General features: G+C 53.1%; 2 protein-coding genes across 4 annotated transcripts; both read left to right on the top strand.

Annotated features, from left to right (window-relative positions):
• The first annotated feature begins 3,000 nt into the window (after positions 1-3,000).
• On the top strand, positions 3,001-10,705 carry RBM42 (RNA binding motif protein 42). 2 transcript variants are annotated; one of them, XM_079723132.1, is made up of 10 exons: positions 3,001-3,147; positions 3,383-3,527; positions 4,831-4,915; positions 5,011-5,085; positions 6,583-6,648; positions 6,726-6,901; positions 7,394-7,726; positions 8,045-8,162; positions 10,176-10,370; positions 10,462-10,705. In XM_079723132.1, exons 1-10 carry the CDS (start codon positions 3,020-3,022, stop codon positions 10,572-10,574), a joined length of 1,434 nt encoding a protein of 477 aa, XP_079579258.1. In that variant the 5' UTR covers positions 3,001-3,019; the 3' UTR covers positions 10,575-10,705. The 2 variants fall into 2 exon arrangements, with proteins under 2 accessions (XP_079579258.1, XP_079579259.1); XM_079723133.1 differs by having other exon boundaries at positions 6,747-6,901.
• A 3,646-nt stretch (positions 10,706-14,351) lies between these two features.
• Positions 14,352-16,683, top strand: ETV2 (ETS variant transcription factor 2; the record flags this gene model as incomplete). 2 transcript variants are annotated; one of them, XM_079723119.1, is made up of 6 exons in its annotated part: positions 14,352-14,421; positions 14,520-14,633; positions 14,905-14,964; positions 15,221-15,679; positions 16,124-16,236; positions 16,483-16,683. In XM_079723119.1, 6 exons carry the CDS (start codon positions 14,352-14,354, stop codon positions 16,681-16,683), a joined length of 1,017 nt encoding a protein of 338 aa, XP_079579245.1. The 2 variants fall into 2 exon arrangements, with proteins under 2 accessions (XP_079579245.1, XP_079579246.1); XM_079723120.1 differs by lacking the exons at positions 14,905-14,964; positions 15,221-15,679 and having other exon boundaries at positions 14,520-14,597.
• Between the last annotated feature and the right edge of the window lie 550 nt (positions 16,684-17,233).

The raw sequence follows: 17,233 nt of genomic DNA on the forward strand, positions 1-17,233 counted from the left end.
CATTCTCTACATCTGCGTCTTTATTCCTGTCCTGCCCCTAGGTTCATCAGAACGTTTTTTTTTTTTTTAGATTCCATATATACGTGTTAGCATATGGTATTTGTTTTTCTCTTTCTGACTTACTTCACTCTGTATGACAGACTCTAGGTCCATCCACCTCACTACAAATAACTCAATTTCATTTCTTTTTATGGCTGAATAATATTCCATTGTATGTGTGTGCCACATCTTCTTTATCCATTCATCAGTCGATGGACACTTAGGTTATTTCCATGTCCTGGCTATTGTAAATAGTGCTGCAATGAACATTGTTGTACATGACTCCTTTTGAATTATGGTTTTCTCAGGGTATATGCCCAGTAGCGGATTGCTGGGTCATATGGTAGTTCTATTTTCAGTTTTTTAAGGAACCTCCATACTGTTCTCCATAGTGGCTGTATCAATTTACATGCCCACCAATAGTGCAAGAGAGTTCCCTTTTCTCCACACCTTCTCCAGCGTTTATTGTTTGTAGATTTTTTGATGATGGCCATTCTGACTGGTGTGAGGTGATACCTCATTGTAGTTTTGATTTGCATTTCTCTAATGATTAGTGATGTTGAGCCTCTTCTCATGTGTTTGTTGGCAATCTGTATATCTTCTTTGGAGAAATGTCTATTTAGGTCTTCTGGCCATTTTTGGATTGGGTTGTTTGTTTTTTGATATTGAGCTGCATGAGCTGGCAGGCAGATTCTTAACAACTGCACCACCAGGGAAGCCCAGGGAGTTTTTAAAAAGTAATTTTATAGTAAAGAAATCTGACAAGTGCTACTTCAGGAGATCAAAGTTAACAATAATAATTCATGTTGATAGTATGTACCCTTGGTATGATATGATGAAAATTGCACTTTACCTCTGTGGTCTCCCCCCCCAAAAAAAGCATAACCCCAGCCTAATAATGAGAAAAACATCAGACAGATCCCAAATGAGGAACATTCTACAAAATACGTGACCAGTACTCCTCAAAACTATCAAAGTCACAAAAAAGAAAGAGTAGGAAATTGTCACTGGCAAGAAGAGCCTAAAGAAACATGACAACTAAATGTTATGTGTTATCCTGGATGGGATGCTTAAACAGAAAAGAGATTAGGTAAACACTAGGAAAATTGAATAAAGTATAGACTCCAGTTAATAATAATTTTTTAAGGCATCCTATTCTTTTCTTATAACACCTCTAGCACAGAAGCAAACAAAGTATTTTAACAAAGCATTCATTTATGCTGATTCAAACTGGAGCTTCAAGAAACCAAGTCAAGCGGTAACATTAAGTTTTGTTTTTGTTTTTATTATTTATTTATTTTTGTCTGCGTTGGGTCTTCATCGCTGCGCGCGGTCTTTCTCTAGTTGCGGCAAGCGGGGGCTACTCCTTGTTGCGGTGCGCGGGCTTCTCATTGCAGTGGCTTCTTTTGCTGCACAGGCTCTAGGTGAGCGGGCTTCAGTAGCTGTGGTGCACAGTCTTCAGTAGTTGTGGCTCGCGGGCTCTAGAGCACAGGCTCAGTAGTTGTGGCTCACGGGCTTTTTTGCTCCATAGCATGTGGGATCTTCCCAGACCAGGGTTCAAACCCGTGTCCCCTGCATTGGCAGGCGGATTCTTAACCACTGCGCCACCAGGGAAGTCCCTTGTCTAAAGACATTTTGAGGCAGAGAAAATTGAACTCAGTCTGGGTGTTAGATGATACTAAGATACCCATTTTCTTGGGTGTGCAAATGCTGTTTTTGTTTTGTTTCCTTTTAAATACTCCTTATGTCAGAGAGACATCACGAAGCAATTATGGGTGAATTGATAGACGTCTGGAATTTGCTATAATGTAAAGCAAAAAAATAAAAGAAGTACAGACGAAACAAGAAGGGTAGAATATTAGTAATTGTTGAGAGGTACGTGGATGTTCATTATATTATTCTCCCTACTGTTGTGTATTTTTGAAAATATTCATAAAACATTTTGAGGACTAAAAAAAAAAAAAAAGGAGGGGTCAGCTGTGTCCCTAGAAAGCACTGACACCGAAACTATACACCTGACCTTCTGAGGTGACGCATTTGTCAACTGTCTCTCGGCCTTTGCATGAACTGTATTCCTCCTACCCAGAATCTCTCTCATTTTCATCCAGCAGAAGTTTTCAGACGTCACCTCCTCCAGGAAGCCTGAGTCAGGCACCTCATCTGAGCTTCCCACATCATGTCCCTGGTTTTTCCGGGACTGTCTGGTAGCGTGTCCGTCTACCCCAGAGTGGGCGACCACGGCCCCCAGCTATATCCAGCCTCGTCCTGCCCTGGGATGATTCGGATTTCAGTGTGTTTTAAAACTTCCGGAACGGGCCTCGCGGTAGCAAGGGCGGGACCTCCGAACTTTCCTGAGTTTTTTTTTTTTTTTTTTTTTTTGCAGTACACGGGCCACTCACTGTTGTGGCCTCTCCCGTTGTAGAGCACAGGCTCCGGACGCGCAGGCTCCGGACGCGCAGGCTCAGCGGCCATGGGTCACGGGCCCAGCCGCTCCACAGCATGTGGGATCCTCCCGGACCGGGGCACGAACCCGTGTCCCCTGCATCGGAAGGCGGACTCTCAACCACTGTGCCACCAGGGAAGCCCCCTGAGTTCTTAAAGATCAAGTTTCCACTTCAGGAACGGGGACAACTGACTTTACAGCACTCTCATTTGCCCGTGTTCCTCCAGGAAGGGGTGGCGGTCTCGCTCGGCTGCACTCTCACAGACTCAGATTCTTCCGTAAAACTCGTTTTCCGGCACTCTGATTGGCCTATATTCCTCCTTGGGGCGGGCCCTTCGGGTGTGGCCGGGTTCTCATTGGCCCTCGGTCCCCGTTGGAGAGCCCCGTTGGCGCAAGCTGTCATGTACCGGCGCCCGTCACTTTCTCTGAGACGTCATCCGCTGGCGCCCACCCTGACGAAGCCAGAGAGTACACAGCGGAACCGGCGGAGGCGACTGAGTTGAGGCGGTAGTAGCGGCGATAGCGACGGCAGCAGCGATGGCCGGGGCGGGGCCAGCCCCGGGACTCCCGGGTGCAGGAGGACCTGTGGTCCCGGGCCCTGGTGCTGGCATCCCGGGCAAGAGCGGCGAGGAACGCTTGAAGGAGATGGAGGCGGAGATGGCCCTGTAAGGCCCGCGACAGGGCGCGATAAGAGCCGTCCCACAGCCAGAGCCCTGGACCCTCCAGGCCACGATAGGCCCGACATATGGCTCTATCTTGGGGAAATGGGACTTTCGGGATTGTGGGGGCGGGAGTAAGAAGGAGAGCTTGGCAGGGGTGAAGGCGCTGTCGCGATATACCCAGCGTTCCAGAATTGGTGCAAGGTCCTGAGCTGTGGTGTCTGTCCTGCCCCCACCCCAGGTTTGAGCAGGAGGTTCTGGGGGCTCCGGTTACAGGAATCCCAACTGCTGTGCCTGCGGTGCCCACCGTCCCCACGGTAGAAGCAATGCAAGTCCCAGCAGCTCCTGTGATCCGCCCAATTATCGCCACCAACACATACCAGCAGGTATGGCTGAACTAACGCATATAATAGAGCACGTTGCCTCTGAACACAGTGCTTGTATACAGAGAGCTATTAACATGTTGGCTTGTTGATTAATTAGTGTGACAGATATTTCAGGTGCTGGGCACTGAAGACACAGTAGTGACTAAGACAAACAGTATTTCTGCCCTTTGGGAGCTTTTATTCTAGATCATGTTGGCCAGTAGAACTTTCTACAATGATGGAAATGTTCTGTATTTATTTAAAATTCATATTAAAGTTAAATAGTTCCTCAGTATCATTAGTCACATTCAAGAGCTCCATAACTAAGTATATATGAATAGTGAAGAGAGAGACTACTAAAAAGAGAGCAAGTAAATGAAACTTGTTCATTCTCTCGACAGATAATTTTCCAGTGCCTTTTCTGCACTAGGCACTATTCTAGACACTAGGCATATAGCAGAGAACAAAACAGAAAAACAATCACTACCTTTTTGGAGTTTACATTTTACTACTGAGAGACAGGTCAAAGTAGAGTAAGAAGGGCAGAGGTTTATCAGCGCGATCAGGGAAGGCCTTTCTGAGGAGGTGACATTTACGCAAAGATATCAAGGGCATGACTGAGGGAACCAGGCAGATATCTGGGGGAAGAGTATTCCCAGCAGAGAGAACTGCCAATGCAAAGGCCATGAGGTAGGTGCATAACTGACATGTTCAAGGACCAGCAGGGAGAATAGTGTGGCTGGAATGCAGTGAGCAAGGGAGAGGGTGGGAGGAGATCAGCACAGAGAGGTGATAGAGACAGATCTAGTAGGACCTTGTTGGTCATCATAAGGACCTTGGTTTTTACTGAGATGGGAAGCAGTTGGAGGGTTTTGAGCAGTGGGGTGATGTGATCCAACTTAGATGTCACCAGGGTCGCTCTGGCTGTGTTTGGAGGACAGACTGTTAAGGGGCCAAGGCAGAATCAAGGAGTCTGAGGAAGAGGCTACCATAATACTCTAGGCAAGAGATAATGGTGGCTTGGACCAGGGTGGTGGCACGGGAGAGAAGGAGGACACGCTAGACGTAATTTCAGGTAGTGCTAAGTGCTTTGGGGAAGATGAAGCAGGATGATGAGAGAAGTTGCAACTGGGAGGGGCTAAGGACACCTTCGGCTAGTGTGATCCCAAAAGCCTCTCTGAAAAGTGATGTTTTAGCTGAGACCTAAAGTTGGATAGATAGCCACAGAGTGCAAAGAATGAAACCCTTGGCCTCCCAGGTGAGCCTGCCAGGGCAACTTGGGGGCACTGAATCAGGCCCCTCACCCCAGCCTCCTCTCCAACAGGTCCAACAGACTCTGGAAGCCCGAGCAGCCGCTGCAGCCACAGTGGTTCCTCCCATGGTGGGTGGCCCACCTTTTGTGGGCCCAGGTAAGTAAGGAGTGGTGGAGTGAGGGAGGCAGGGTGGTGAAAAGGGGATGCCTGGGACTTTCCTCCAACCATCCTCATCTCTCCCCTCCCAACAGTTGGCTTTGGTCCTGGTGATCGGAGTCACCTGGACAGTCCAGAGGCTCGAGAAGCCATGTTCCTGCGGCGAGCAGGTAGGTCTGGGGCCAGGAAATCCCACATTTCACCAAGCACTCTTGTTTCAACTACTTCGCCCTCTCCATTTCATCCCCATGATGTCATCGTCTTTCTAAAGCATAAACCTGATCGTGTACTTTGTCCGTTTGGCATTAGTAAGGCTTCACTTGATCACTGCAAACCACCCCCCTTACTGTCACTCCTAATCCTTACCCTTTGCTATGTTTCTTCATAGCACTTCATGCTTTAGAACAGTTGTACAATTTATTTATTATGGTTATCATCTTTTGCTTTCTTTAAAATATAAGGTCCATGCCAGCTAGTAAGTATACATGCTCTCTGTTGATGGGATGAACAAACCATCAAATAAGCACCTGTGCTCTCACGTGGCAGTCAAGACCCTACATCACCCAGCCCCTTGCAGAGAGAGATCCACATTTCCTCCTCAGGAGCCCCAAACATTGCTGGCTCTTGTTGAGGTCCCTTCTCTCCCCTGCTCATTGTCACCCAACTTGAATCTTCCAAAACCTATCAACTAAACCCAAATCAAGCTAACCAAAATCAACTAAAATCTATCCTCTCCACAGGTCACTCACTCCTACTTTGTGTTGTTGATGACCTTTATACACACAATTTTTGTGACATTAGTATTTCCTTACGTGTATGAAAAGGATATGTGTTCTGTAAAGTTGTGGTGTGATCTCTATTAAATTGTACTTGTTAATTGTGCTACTTAAATCCTGTTACACTTTTTTATCTGATATCTGAGAAGGTTTAACGCCTCCTACACTTTAGTATGGTTTTGATCAAAGTGCATATCTGACATAGTCCCCTGCCCAGCTTCCAACCCTGCTGTGGCTCCCCAGTGCCCTCCAGAGGACATACACAGTTCAGCCAACAAGACTGCTTGGATGCCTACTGACCTCTTGACCATTCTCCTATGATGCTCTCCAACTCTAACTTCCTCTATTACAATTACACTAAACTGAAAAGGGAAAAATTTTTGTTTAAAAATGTTCTCCTTGCTAGTAATATTTCCAAACTCACCCTTTGCCTGACCAACTCTTCATTATCCTTTGGGTCTCAGCTCACAGGTCCCTTTCTCCAGGAAGCCTTCTCTAGTCCCCCCGGCATAGGTCTTCTGAGCTCCCACTGCTTCCTGGGCTCCCCACTCCCAGCCTCCATCACCCTGCCTGGGCTTTCCCCCATCCCAGCCCTGATCTCTCTGGCTGTCACTCTGATGATAGGTCCGCTCTCTCCTACTCTGGACCAGGAGCTCCCTTAGAGCCCTTGGTCTTTGGTGTGTCCCTAGCATTGCACAGGACAGGGCCAGGCCCAGAGGAAATCATCAGTGGTAAGTTTTTGCTGAATGAACAAATGAAAAGAACCCTGTATCTCCCAGAAGGCTCCCCAGGCTCTTCTCCAGATTTCTTGGTTCTGAGAGTACCCACAAGCACACACCTTGCCCCAAGTGCCCCAGTCCCCCTTGACACACACCCCCATCTCTCCCACAGCTGCGGCCCCCCAGAGGGCCCCTATTCTGCATCCAGCCTTCATCCCTCACGTGCTACAGAGAGCAGGTGAGGGGGCCAGGGTCATCATCTTGCCACGTAACTCCTCCCCAAGCCCTCCGATTTCCCCACTAACACCCTGACAGATTCTGCTCTTTCTTCCGCAGCAGGTGGTCCCCGCCCTATGGCTCTGCGGCCCCCTCACCAGGCCCTCGTGGGCCCCCCTCTGCCTGGCCCCCCTGGACCACCTATGATGCTGCCACCGATGGCTCGGGCCCCAGGGCCCCCTCTGGGCTCCATGGCTGCTCTGAGGCCTCCTCTGGTGAGTGTGGACAGGGAACTGAGGGTCAGAGGTGCAGTGGGCAGGGAGACCCTCATCCTGGCCCGGTGGGCTGTGTCTACCAAGTCTGCCTTTCCTGTGGCTTTTCATGTCTCTGCCTTCTCACTCTCTGACTTTGTCTGTCTCTCCCTCTTTCCTTCTGTGGCCATATCTTTCTGTTCTTTTCTTTTTGTAAGGAAAGTACAGAGAGAAAACACAAGTTACAGGTGTACTTCTCTCTCTGTATCTCTGTTTTTCCTTTGATTGTCTCTGTTTTTCTGTCTTCATGTCTTCTTTTGTCCCTGTGTCTGTCTGTCTCTCTGCCTGCGTTTCTCTATCCCTGTGTTTGTCTCTAACTAGAGACTCCTTTCCCTGTCTAGGTGTCTCTTGCCTGCTCTCTGGCGCCCAGGCCCTTGCTCTGTTGTACAGGATGGAGGTGGGAGTGAGGTCTGAGCCTGTGATCTGGCCCCCCTCACGCCCTCCTTTTGCCTACAGGAAGAGCCAGCAGCACCCCGAGAGCTGGGCCTCGGCCTGGGGTTGGGCCTGAAAGAGAAGGAGGAGGCCGTGGCGGCGGCAGCGGCCGGGCTGGAGGAGGCTGGCGCAGCGGTGGCTGTGGGGGCAGGGGGCACCCCAGCTGGCCCTGCAGTCATTGGGCCCAGCCTGCCACTGGCCCTGGCCATGCCTCTGCCCGAGCCTGAGCCCCTGCCCCTGCCGCTGGAAGTTGTGCGAGGCCTACTGCCCCCGCTGCGCATTCCTGAGCTCCTGTCCCTGCGTCCAAGACCCCGGCCCCCTCGGCCTGAGCCACCCCCTGGCCTCATGGCTCTTGAGGTAGGCAGGGAGCAGAGCAGTGGGGGCACAGAAAGGGTTGGTCGGGCCGACAGGAGCCCCGGGGCTTCTTCACGCAGAAACACATGCCATCTTCTATCTGTGGAGGTAGGAGGGACCCAGGACATTGGAGGGGTTGGGAGGACATGGGGAAGAGGGAGGCGGACACACACACCTGACACCCAGCAGCGCATCCAGTGCCCCAGCTATGGAGGCAGGAGGACCGGGCGGGCAGAGGAAAGTGGGAGAACATGAAGAGGGCATACGGGTCCAGCAGACTCCAGCATCAAGCCCTTTGCACCCCATCCCTTTCCTCTGCAGGTCCCAGAGCCTCTAGGTGAGGACAAGAAGAAAGGAAAGCCAGAGAAATCGAAACGCTGCATTCGCACAGCAGCTGGGAGCAGCTGGGAGGACCCCAGCCTGCTGGAGTGGGATGCAGGTAAGTAGGCTCGAGTGCAGGGTCTGTGCTCCTCCACCAAGGGAAGGCGACCCAGGTAACTGCACACCTTTCTGCAGGGCAGCACTGTTGTTAGCCCACCCCGGGGAGAGCCAGACTAGGACACCGGGGGGCAGGCCCCCGCCCGGCCACTGAACAGAACTTGGTGGAGGGGACTGGCGCCTAGGACCTTCTGGCCTCTGTTTCATTCATGAGGGGCCTGGCTTGCTAAAAGTGAAAGAGCATTCTTTTGTCTCCTAACTTTTTTTTTTTTTTTTTTTGCGGTACGCGGGCCTCTCACTGTTGTGGCCTCTCCCGTTGCGCGGGCCTCTCACTGTTGTGGCCTCTCCCGTTGCGGAGCACAGGCTCCGGACGCGCAGGCTCAGCGGCCATGGCTCACGGGCCTAGCCGCTCCGCGGCATGTGGGATCTTCCCGGACTGGGGCACGAACCCGTGTCCCCTGCATCGGCAGGCGGACTCTCAACCACCGCGCCACCAGGGAAGCCCTGTCTCCTAACTTGAAAAATTTTAAATACTGAACTGCACAGTTAACAACTATATATCTACCACCTAGATTCAGCGATTAACACTTTTCTGTATTCACTTTAACTCTCCATGTGTTTGTATCTTTTTTGGTTTTTGCTCAGTCATTTGAAATAAATTATAAATGAAGTTATCACTTCACTACTAAATACCTCAGTATTCATCTCCTAAGAAAAGTGATATTTTCTTTCATATGATTACACGATTAACACATCTAAGAAAATTAACAATAATTCTGTGGCATCTCATATTCTGTTTATATTCATATTTTTCCAATTGTCCCCAAACTATATTAGAGCTGTTTTTCCCCCGAACGAAGATGCATGCAGTTTTGTGTCACTAGATTATTTTTTAATGAGAATTGTCTCCCACCCACTGCTTTGTCTTATGTATAATAGTTTTTTGAAGTGTTCAGACTGGTTGGTTTGTAGAAGGTCCCACCCTCTAAGTTTGTCAGATTATTTCTGCCTGGGGTAAACTAACTTGTTCTCAGAGAGTGTCCTCAGCCACCACCAGAGCTATGGGGCAGCCACAGCGGTAGCCAAGGGGAGGGGCCTGCCTCCCATCCTAGTCCTTGACTTCTGCCTCTTTCCCTGGAACCGTCTACCCACCCCAGGCCAGAGCCATGGCAGCGCCAGCCCAGATGTGGCCAGTGCAGGCTGTAGGCCCTAGTTCTGTGACCTTGGGCAAGTCACTTAGCCCTTCAAGCTTCATTTTCCTCATCTCCAACAAGGGGATGGTAATAGTATATGCTCATGGGGGAAGGGATTCTTTGGGCTTGAGCACATTTGGTCGAGGCTCAGGCCCAGCCCAGGGGATGTGTCCAGGAATGGGAGCTGAAGTTGGCCTTGGAGAAGAATCAGGCAGTATGTTCAGGTTTCAGGGACTCAAGGGGGATTAGAGTGGGCTTTGCAGAGGAAGCAGAGCTGAGGAACAATGAAGTCTGTGATACCGGGGTGCCATTATGGGAGCCAGTGGGTGTCAGGGGCCCAGGGAATGTCCATGGGGAGGTGTTCAGGAGACCAAAGGATACTGTGGGCTTGGAGGACAGGCCAGGGCTGGGATGACGAAGGTAGGGTCTTCATCGTGGGAATGGGTGAGCTGGCCCTGGGGTGGGGCAGGGCAGGGCAGTTAGTTAAAAGTGAGGACTCTGGAGCCAGATGCCTGAGTTCTTGTCCCAGCTCTGCCGCTTCCTGATTAACTTGGGGCGGGTGACTTGACCTCTCTGTGCCTTGGTGTAAAGGGTTGTGGAGAGTGCCAGATGTGTTAAAACCTCATGGGTGCTTAGCAGAGAGCCTAGCACAGGGTAAATACTATACAGGCATTGGCTGTTATGTCCAAGAGGGCCCCAGGCAGAGACTGCTGGGCATACAGAGGAAGAGGGCTTGGTGATGTTTCCAGAGAAGGTGGGGTCATTTAAATAAGACTGAGCCAGACATCTGTATCCTCTGACCTCCTCTCTCCCAACCCCAGATGACTTCCGAATCTTCTGTGGGGATCTGGGCAATGAGGTGAATGATGACATCTTGGCACGAGCCTTCAGCCGCTTCCCATCCTTCCTTAAGGCTAAGGTGATCCGCGACAAGCGCACGGGCAAAACCAAGGGCTATGGCTTCGTCAGCTTTAAGGACCCCAGCGACTATGTGCGCGCCATGCGTGAGATGAATGGTGGGTGCAGCCTTCCCTAGGGTCAGTGGGCATGGCAGGCACCTGGCTTGAGCCTGACCCCAAGCCTGACCATGAACCCTCCCTCCCACAGGGAAGTATGTGGGCTCACGCCCCATCAAGCTGCGCAAGAGCATGTGGAAGGACCGGAACCTGGACGTGGTGCGCAAGAAGCAAAAGGAGAAGAAGAAATTGGGCCTGAGATAGGGTCTGTGGCTGGGCACCCGCTCCCACCCGGCCGGGCGCTGGCTCCTCCCCACCGTTCTTTGGAAAATCCTCAACTATCCACCCACCCATCCTCCCCAAAACCAGTTTCAATAAATTTACGTTCATTTCCATCCTTGGCTAGGCTTGGAAGCACTCTCTGCGGGGCAGGGCTTAACATCCCCCACTCTGGGAATAGTGGGGAGCCTTGAAAGTTTACTCAGACAAACATGCGGATGGGCATTTTTCGGTCCCTGCTGCATGTCCCTTACATCTTCTTGAAACCTCTTAAGTGCACGTCCAGTGCAGCCTATTCCACAGAGGAGGAAGTAGAGGCTTAGGGCAAGGCCGAAGCCAAGCAGAGGCTCAAACCTGTGGTCTTCTGACTCCACCCTGTGTTCTCAGCACCAAGATAAGGGGGTCTTCTGGGTCCTGCCCTTCTGGAGCTCACAGCCTTCCAGGCTTTCATCCATTCAGCAGACTCTCATCAAGGGCCTGGACAGTGCTGGGGACACAATAGTGACTTAAACAGCCACAGGCCCTGTTCCCTCCAAGTTCATGGTCCAGTGGCAGAAGATAGGGCTGTAGCCAGACAGTCACAGCCCAGAGTGATCAGGGTTGGGATGCGAGCCATCCTGGGAGTCAGGGAGGGGCTTCCTCAAGGCACTGGCCACTTCTGAGACTGTCTCATTCTCTTCCTGTCGTTCTCTCTCCTAGTCTCTGCAGTTGTCACCCTCTAGGTCTCTGAGACTTTTCTAGTTTCTTCACTCTGCCAAAATCCGGCCAACGTCTGCTCTATCTCTTTGAGTGTTTCTCTGTGAGTGCCCCTGTTTCTTGTCTCTAAGTGTCTGTATCTCTCTGAGTCTCTCTGCATCTGTAAGTCTCTCCCCAACTCCTGTTTCCCAGCTCCACGCCTGTCTCTGCCTGTCTGAAGAAGTGTCCATGCAGGAACTTGAATGCCAAACTGGGAGCTTAGACTTTACCCTGAAAGCAGCCAGCCTTGAGAAGCTGAGACAAAGTTCAAGCAGGGGACTAGCATCACAGATTTGCACTTTAGAAAAATCTGGGGTTCTGGAAGGAGGCTGGAGCAGTGACCAGGCAAAGGAGGGAGATGGCATGGGGAGGGGATGAGGGCCTCCCTGGGACATGGCCATCAGAACCCCTAATTGGGAGAGGGCTTGGGAGGGCGGGGAGAAACAATGCCAAGGCTTCTCAGGGAAGCCAGTTACCCAGGAAAGGTGTCAAATTTCCTCAGTTCCTGTCTTCCTCCCTTACTGCCCCCTCTGACGTCACATTTTCCAGTCTGGTTAGAGGGGTGAGGGCCTCCCATCAATGGCAGGAAGTACCCTTCAGCCCCCTGCCACCTGGGCTGGACCACCCAGCTCCAGAACCCTCAAACCCCATCCCCACATCACTAGCCCTCCCTACCCCTGACCCTCTTCTATTCACTGCAGGCAAAGGAGGAGATGGAAAGAAGAATGATTCCAGAAAGGCGGGTTTTAAATGTGTGCGTTTAAGTCCTGAGGGGAGAGAGAAAAAGATCAATGGGGTTGAGAGACAGAGGGACCGAAATGGAAGGGATGTAGTGAGCAGAGACACAGAGGTGGGGAGGGAGACAGGAAGAGACGAGAACTGGGGGTCTGAGGCAGTACAATGGGAAGGCAGTTGGGGAAAAACCCAGGGAGGGAAAGAGATGGAAACATAAGGAGATAGGGAGAGAGATAGGAACACTTAAAGACAGGTGGGGAGGGACTGAGACATCAGAAGAGACTTGGGGGAATTCCCTGGGGTCCAGTGGCTAGGACTCCTTGCTTTCACCTCTGAGGGCGCAGGTTCAACCCCTGGTCAGAGAACTAAGATCCCACAAGCTGTGAGGTGTGGAAAAAAAAGAAAAGAAAAAGAAAAAAAAGTTACTGCGGTCAGGCCTGGTACAACAGAGACCCAGGGCCAGGGACGTCAACCCAGGGCAGAGATACAGGGAGAGACAGATACATACAGACAGGAAGGAGGCCAGCTTCAAGGAGAGGAGGCTCCAGGCCTGGTGGGGCACAGCAGGTGGAGACTCCTTTCAGACCCCTGGGTTAGATGGATGGAGGGACTGGTGATGCCCGAGGGCTCTGTGGTTCAACCAGCGCTGGGTTCAATCCCAGGAGCCCCATGACCACCCACTGTGTGACCTAGTAAGTTGCTCTTCCTGTTGAGGCCCAGTTTCCCTCCTGTAACAAAGATGGGCAGTGCCCACACCCCCTGCTCCTCCCACCCCCAGACTGGCAAGTGGTTAGTGATTGAGCTGGGTGAATATTGGAAATGGCCCATATTAAAGAGGTTATTTTTAATGGTAAATAGTTACTTATCAATATTGCAGGATGGGTACAAGCACAGGCTCTGAAGCCAAGCTACCAGGGTTTAGGGTTGCCAGATTTAGGAAATAAAAATACAGGGCACCTAGTTAAATTTGAACTTAAGACAAACAACAAATAATTTTTTAGTATAAGTGTGTCCCAAATATTGCACGTGTGCATGTACATGTCGCAAGTATACATGGCTTGTTTTTTTGCTGAATCATTAGAAATAAGTTACAGACACAACACTTCACCCCTAAATATCTCAGTATTCCTTATAGAGATAGCTTTCATATCATAATACCATTATCACATCTAAGAAAATGACTAATTCTATATCTCCTATTCAATTCATATTCAAATTTCCCCATTTGTCCTGAACTGTTATAGCAGGGAAGGGCATGGATTCTGGAGACGAAGAAAAGTGGGCGGAATTCCTCCTCAATTTCCCCTTTCATAAAATCGGGATAAGACTAGTACCTACCTGGTAGGCGGATTAAACAAAGGCCCAGGGCACAGCCGGTGGCATGTAATGAGCCCCCAATAAATGTTACCTATTATTATCACTGTTGTTATTGTTCACACTGTTGTTGTTACTGTCCTGGGAAGCAGCCCCAGGACTTCCCCTGAAAGCCCTCAGAAGGGGAGAAGTGGGCCTGGTGGAGGATCCCAGGTCAACCTACCCCCACAGGCCCCCTGTGGATTGTGACGTCTGCCCGCCGGGGGTCTGGCCGGAAATCCCCCTTCCTGTTGCAGATAAGCCTGGCGCAGCCCAGCTGACCCCAGGCTCTCCTCCCCCACCAACTCCCATGTCACAGGATCAAGTCCCCAAGCCCCCCGCCCCACCCCAGTCACCCCGGAAACACCCCTCCTCACCCCGGTCTCGCCCAGCCCGCTGTTTCCCAAGCTCCTGTTCAAGTCCAAGCCACCCCTGCGGCAGGACAGCCAAAGCTACCGTGGAGGCGGACGGCCATCTCTGGGGGCAGAGAGGAGTGGGGCGGGGGTGACACAGTTCGGCCCCGCCTCAGCCCCTGCAACTCGACCCCCGCTGCGACCCCCAGCTCTGACGTCTTGGAAAATTCTCCCCTGTCCAGGCCCCCGGGGGGAGGGGGTGCATGGTATGAAATGGGGCTGAGACCCCTGGCTGAGGGCAGAGGGACCTGCCAGAGGTGAGCTGTGAACTGGGGACTGCAAGTCTGGGTGTCTGGGGGCCTGGATTCCTGGGTCTGGGTGTCTGGGGGCCCTTAACTCCTGGTCTGAGAGAAAAGGACACTGGAGGCCAACAATCCAGGGTCCTGGGGAAGGAGGGAGCAGAGGTCTGGACTCCCCTGTCTGAGTGAAGCAAGGGATGGGGCTCAGACTCCAGGGTCCCTAAGTGTCACCAGCTCACCCTGGGCCCTTTTTTTTTTCTGACCCAGAACATTCACAGCGAGCAGCCATGGATTTGTGGAACTGGGATGAAGCATCACCACAGGAAGTGCCCCTGGGGAACAGTCTGTCAGGGCTGGGTAGGCTGCTGGGGCTGAGACAATCAATGTGTGTGGGGAGGGTGCTCAGGTGGGCGCTTCCACTGACCCTGATGGGGCTTTAACCTTCTTGCCTGCAGAAGGAGCTGAACTCGACTTCTATTTCCCTGAACTGGCACTCCAAGGGGACACGCTGACAGCGGAGACATGTTGGAAAAGTGTCTGTGGGCTGGGACCCCTGAGCGCTGGGGAAGGTGAGAGGCTGGGCTTCTAAGTCTAAGGGAGGAAGGGGGCGTGCCTGGACTCCTGAGGTTGAGCGGGGAGAGGGGTGTGGGCTTGAACTCCAGAGGTTGAAGGAGGAGGGGCCCAGACAGCCTCCTGAGTCCCAGGTCTGAGTGAGTAGGGTCCGGGGGTAATAACTCTCAGTCCCTGACAAATAAAGACCACTGGGTTGAGTGGCTGAGGGGAGTCTCTAGTCATTGTGCACACCATTCCCTAAACTCTGCTACGTCCTATCCCTCGCAGGGCTCCCACAGCCGGACTGGGGCTCCGCATTACCGGACCCAGAAGCTCCATGGGGGGCGGGTGAGTGTGTGCGGAGAGGCGGGGGGAGGAGGGGACTGGGGTCCTCCACTGTGACTAGAGGTTTAGACTCCCCGATCTTTGAGGCGGAACGGGGATAGGACGGGGGACGCCTGTGTCCTTAAGGTGGCATGACCGAGATCCTGGAGCGTGGAGCCCCAGGCGCCAGGGCTGAGAGCTTCGACCCCTAGAACCCCCGAGGGGGCCAGGGATCGGCACACCTGGGCTCCTCTCACTTGGGGTCCGTTCGTCCTCACAGAATCCGCCCCTCAGGCTCTTCCGTGGTCGGGAGACTGGACAGACCTGCCGTGCACCGGCTCGGTCCCTTGGAGCCGCGTCTCCCAGGCCCTGGGTCCCGCCCTCTGGGCTGGCTCTGAGGGGGCAGCCGCCCAGAACTGCGCCACCTCCGCGGGAAGTGCCAACTCGTGGTCGGGCGCCCAGGTCGCTGCCAGCTCCACCAGCTGGGACTATTCTGTTGGCCCGGACGGCGCCACCTATTGGGGCAAGAGCCTCGGCGGGGAGCCGCCCGCCGACTCTACCATTTCGTGGGGCGGGCCTGCGGGATCGGACTATACCATCTCCTGGGACTCGGGGCTGCATACGGACTGCACCACCTCTTCGAAGGAGTACGAGACTTCAGATCTCACCACTTCCTCCGAACCGAGCCAGCAGTCGGACCGCGCAACCTTGGCTTGTTACCCCAAAGCTAACCACCGAGGTGAGGTCCGAGACACTTTGTCCCAAGGGAGAGAAGCCGGAGTCTAGTGAGGCGGGGCCTAGGCGCCAAAGGGGGCGGGACCGGGAAACTGGCGGGGCTCGAGAGAGGAGGGGGCGGTGGCCCTCCTCTTGGGTCCCCAGGGAGGAGAGGACTAAGACACGGGTAGTCTTCCCGGGAGCAAGGGAGGAGGACCTAGGCTCCTGCATTAGGCAAGAGGAAAGAGATGAGGATATGGATCCCTGGGTCTCCAAGATGGGGCAGCCACTCCTAAATCTCCAAGTTGGGGGCCCCGATGCCTGGGTCCCCAAGGCCAACTCTTAGGTCTCTTAGACGGAGGAATCCGAACTCGGTCCCCGAGGAGGAGGGGATCCGGATTCCTGGGTCATCGAAGCGACATGATCTGGGGCCAGGAAACCTGAGTATTCACTTGCCTCCACCCCGCAGGTCCCATTCAGCTGTGGCAGTTCCTCCTGGAGCTACTCCACGACGGGGCGCGTAGCAGCTGCATCCGCTGGACGGGCAATAGCCGCGAGTTCCAACTCTGCGACCCCAAAGAGGTGGGGCAGCCTCCCAGACCCGCTTAGTCCCGCCCGGGTCTCCCTGTGTTCAGTTTGGCCCCACCGGCACTTCGCCCAGTGCTAGGCCCCGCCCCCAGCCTCGCCCTCAACTCCGCCCCGTTCCGCCGGGCCTAACCCCCATGCTGACAGACCAGAACCCCGACCCCGCCCCACCCATCCCTTGTCAAGTCCCTCCCACTCTCCACCTCTCCCGCCCCCTCAGACTAAGTCCGGCCTCCGCCTTAGGTGGCGCGGCTGTGGGGCGAGCGCAAGAGGAAGCCCGGCATGAATTACGAGAAGCTGAGCCGAGGTCTGCGCTACTACTACCGCCGCGACATCGTGCGCAAGAGCGGTGGGCGCAAGTACACGTACCGCTTCGGGGGCCGCGTGCCTGGCCTAGTCTATCCCGACTGCGTGGCGAGCGGACAGGGAGCAACGACTCAATAAAAATACACGGTCAAGCATCGTTGTGCGTGCTGTTTGCATCCTTCCCACTGATACTAACTACGTCTGCTAGGGGGCCTGTATGCACCAGAACACCCACATCGCCTCCACAGCCCCGTGTGATCCTAAAACACACCGGGGGACCTACCGTGTGCTCACTGTCGTGGGACACGCAGAGGAATCAGACAGTCCCCACTGGGCCTGCCTACCATGTGCCTGCCCTGTACTGGGATTTGCACAAGAATCAGACCCAATCACTAACTTTCGAGTTTATTTACTGTCCCCACCTTGAAGAGAGGACTCAGACTCCAAAAAGGGCTTCCTGTGTGACCTCCCAGTGCTAGGAACCATCAAGGAATTAGAGCTAGTGCTTACACCCCAAAACCACCTACTCTGTTTCCCCACTCCAAGCTGGGGGCCATAGAACTCAGACCCCAAGGGGAGCCTGCCCTGTTCTAGGAACTACTGAGCCTCTAAAGAGAGCCTACTGAGTGGTCCCCTTATGGGCCATGCTGGGAACTCAGCAGTGACCAAGACAACGCTGGACCTTGCC

This window comes from Hyperoodon ampullatus (genome assembly GCF_949752795.1).
Source record: "Hyperoodon ampullatus genome assembly, chromosome: 18".
In the NCBI taxonomy this organism is placed as follows: Eukaryota; Metazoa; Chordata; class Mammalia; order Artiodactyla; family Ziphiidae; genus Hyperoodon; species Hyperoodon ampullatus.